This window comes from Akebia trifoliata, unplaced genomic scaffold (assembly GCF_017979445.1).
Source record: "Akebia trifoliata isolate Shusen 1 unplaced genomic scaffold, ASM1797944v1 Contig00135_ERROPOS630964, whole genome shotgun sequence".
Taxonomy (NCBI): domain Eukaryota; kingdom Viridiplantae; phylum Streptophyta; class Magnoliopsida; order Ranunculales; family Lardizabalaceae; genus Akebia; species Akebia trifoliata.
This window is the reverse complement of record NW_028236851.1, coordinates 41,242-45,111: the sequence shown is the minus strand read 5'-3', so window position 1 is coordinate 45,111 and position 3,870 is coordinate 41,242. Positions and strand designations below refer to the sequence as shown.

General features: G+C 35.4%; 1 protein-coding gene across 1 annotated transcript; it reads left to right on the top strand.

The window, feature by feature from the left end:
* The first annotated feature begins 2,402 nt into the window (after nucleotides 1–2,402).
* LOC147381906 (zinc finger protein 8-like) lies at nucleotides 2,403–3,517 on the top strand. The gene is given in 3 exon segments (XM_086429816.1): nucleotides 2,403–3,056; nucleotides 3,059–3,238; nucleotides 3,241–3,517. Coding segments are annotated over 3 exon segments (537 nt in total). The 5' UTR covers nucleotides 2,403–2,887; the 3' UTR covers nucleotides 3,429–3,517.
* Nucleotides 3,518–3,870: the final 353 nt, after the last annotated feature.

Genomic DNA, 3,870 nt, shown 5'->3' with positions numbered 1-3,870 from the left:
GGTATCTCTAATTATGACCAAAACGAAGGGGGGGGGGTATAACATCATCCAAAAAGGCGTAGGAGAAATTGGGAGAAAGAAAAACATCATGTGCCTAAGATTCATGGTCTACATTAAATTTGAAAAACAAAAATCAATTTTTTTTAAACTTGATTGAAGGCGCTTTGAAAATGGATAGCTACTGAACTTTAAAATTTTATTGATATGGCAATGTGTCCATCGTTTAGAAGTACTATAAGATTAATGGTTATTGGCTTGAAAGTATGCCGGTGGTTTCCCTAAAAGTCACAACAAGCTACAAAATCTTGGAAATAGAGAACTTAATTCTTTCAAATCTGAACACTAACCAAGGACTCAACTTGAAGGAGTTATGAATTTTTAAAATATAATTTTCTATTTAAAAAAAGGCGATACATTATGTCACGAGTTTTGGGACAAAATCTTCTTGAAATTCAAGTGATTCGGGTCAAGATGATTCTACCTAAATTTTAGTTGACTCAACAAAGATAGTTTTAAAAATATGATTCAAACTATGCAAGTTAAGGACGTTAATAGCAAGAAAAGAAATCTAAAAGAATGTGGATTGAGATGGTAGAAGTGGATTAAAATAAGCATTAATAAAAAAAAAACATGTGATTTGTACAAAGAGTCCAGTTTGTGAGTCTGGATCATATGCATCTAAAGTGGAGGATTGAAACCCTCCTCGCACACCTTAACACATGCCAAATAAGCCAAATTTAAGGAAATTTTGAAAAAGAGAGATTTAAGGCATCAAATCCTTGGATTGTGGCTTATGTGACATTTGTTGAGGTGTGGGAGGAGGGTTTCAATCTTCCATGGGATTTTTAGTGATTCGGACTCTTAATTTCACAAATTAAGAGTTCATGCCTCATCTCTTCTAAATTGGGAGTTTACCTTACACCTTACCAAAAGATCGAAATACCCCTCAACATTGTTAGGTTTGTTTTAGGAGTTGTTACCTAGATCTAAAATCTAGTACGTAGCAGATGGTACGGACAATTTTACACAACTTCTTATTTAAGCTTACTTTGTTATTTTTACATGCATCTTCCTTCTCTATGAAACTTTGGTTGTAGGTATTTTGTTCTCTCCTTCATTTTTATATCTTTAAACTACTAATATATTGATCATCCCTCCATTTTTACACGATTAACAACAACGAAGCTCTATGTTTAAGTAAAGAAACTTCTGGTATCAGCTCCAACCTCTATATTTTACATCCATTTATCTCATATTCTTCATAGTGAAAAAGGTAAATAAGATTACAAAACACATGACACCTCAGCATGGCACGATGATATACACATGACGCCTTTATCAAGTCTGATGTGAATAGATAGTTCGTTGTGTTATAAAAAAATTATGTTACGGTACAAAGGTAATACACTTCGTTACAAAGATATTTTCCCATTTTTCAATTACATCTTTTTTTTCGTCTGAAATCTTCTTCTTCTTCGTATCAAGATTTTTATTCTTCTTCTGAAACCTCTTCCCCGTTTGAAATCTTCATCTTCATCTTCATTTTCTTCAATTATTTCGATGATGAAAACTTCAACAAAAATGATAGTGAGGCAAGAGAAATATATTATATTATGAAAAAAAATGTAATAATTACTCCTGTAAAGAAAACTATTTCACATCTAAAAAGATGTGTGATGACTCAACATGGCATGACGATATACACATAACACCTTTATAAAGTTTGATATCATTAGATAATGTATTGTGTTATAAATGAATTACGTTACAGTACAAAGGTAATACACTTCGTTATAAAGGTACTTTCCAATTTTTTACTTACATCTTTTCTTTGTTGAAATCTTCTTCAATTATTTCGATGAAAACTTTAACGAAAATAGTGGAAAGGTGAGATAAATATATTATATTATGAAAAGTGTAATAATTACACCTACAAAGGATGACAGTAGTAGGTTTAACGTCAGATCAGGATAAAAGATATTTTGGACATGAAAATATATTTTTTGCTAATGTGGTAACTTTTGAGGGTAAACTATCAATTTAGAAGATATGAGGCATAAACTCCTAACTTGTGAAAGTCAGGAGCCCGAATCACTAAAAATCCCATCCTCCACCTTAAGTGCATACGATCCAGATTCTTTATATAAATTGAATAGAGGAGCATGATTTGTTTGGCAAACCCAAATCTTTGGAACATTAAGAGTAAGATAATAAGCATTTCAACTAAGGTCAAAGTTCAATGAAGCCATCCAAATATTTAAAAATTTGTGAAGAATTGTCAAATACAACATATTATTCAAGGGTGTAAAAAAAACCTTAAACTAGAGAAAAGATGGATGAGTCGTATGTGACACAAGATTTACTGTGATTCTCACAATTCTGATGTGGACATGAATACATAACCATAGATGATTTTTACTCGTATCACAAGGAAATGCACATCCCACGTCAGACTTGTGAGAATCGCAGTAAATTCTTTTTGTCATTTCAGCATTTTCCAAGATAGAATGGTGAAAAAAAATATCTATATATATATAGAAAATTAATACGAAGAAAGAAATGATGTGGTACTTATAAAAAGCCAAATACCTCTCCCTCACACAAACTCTGCTGTGGCATTGTCATGCCTTACTCTCAGCTGAGTCAATTAGAATTTTCCACAAACCCAACCGAACACAACACAACACAACCGGACCCGATCCGATCCACCTCTTGTAGTCCCCACAAAAGCACCACTAAAAGAATCCTCTCCCTTCACTTGCTCCCTTCTCTCTTTCTATTCCTCTCATCCTCTCCCCCTCCTCCCTCTTCAGTCTTCAAGGTGTAACACTTCACCCCTCTACCTCCCCTCCTCCTCTCCTGCTAACTTGAACCACCCCATCCTTCCATGGACAACAACAATAAAGAAACTCACGATTTCATGAATGTCGACTCGTTCTCTCAGTTACCCTTTATTCGTCCAGCACCACTCTTTAAAGAGAAAGGGATTCGTCTCTTCGGCATCGAATTCAGCAAAGAAGTTGGTGTTCTTTCAGAAGAAAAGAAACAGACTCGATTGCCACTAACATGAGCCAACATGCGAAGGATAACGATAACAATGCCGAGAGTGGTCGAAAATTCGAGTGTCACTACTGCTGCCGTAACTTTCCTACATCTCAAGCTCTTGGTGGTCACCAGAACGCACACAAACGTGAACGTCAACATGCTAAACGTGCGCACCTCCAATCCGTTATGGCGCAAATAGCATCCCAGATGGACATGTGTACGGGCTTGTAAATTACCGGCTCGGCTCCATTCCTACTCTAGCCACTTACCCTTCTTGGAGCTATAGCACCAATAACGCCACTAATATCACACAAAGGCCCATTAATGGGAAACCCATTGGGCATATGGAGAATCCCAGCCGTTCATCACAACTTGGGTTTTAATGGAGACCATTCGATGCCTATGTTTGCAGGCGAAGACTTTAAATCGGCGTCAACGATCAACGGCTCGAGTTCACAGAGCCGACCTGTGTATGAATCCAAGACGAATGTGCATGATCATGTGAGTTTGGATCTGCATCTATAATTTGTTAAATTGTTTTTTTTTTTTTGTATTATTATTAAAAAAAAAAAATCAAGAATTTTCTAATCAAATACTTGTTATATTTTGCTAATATACGGCATGCTATGCTTATAAGGCTATCCTAAGCATACCCACCATGATATGTAAGAGACTTCACATTGTATTTAGTATCATATCTTTGATAACATACATCATGGGTGCGTAGGTTAAACCCCATATTGTGATCGAAATATTGGAGTATTCTATTGTGGTAGTCCCAAGTACATGGGATCCATGGTGAAGGAAGGAAAATGAGGGTAGGTT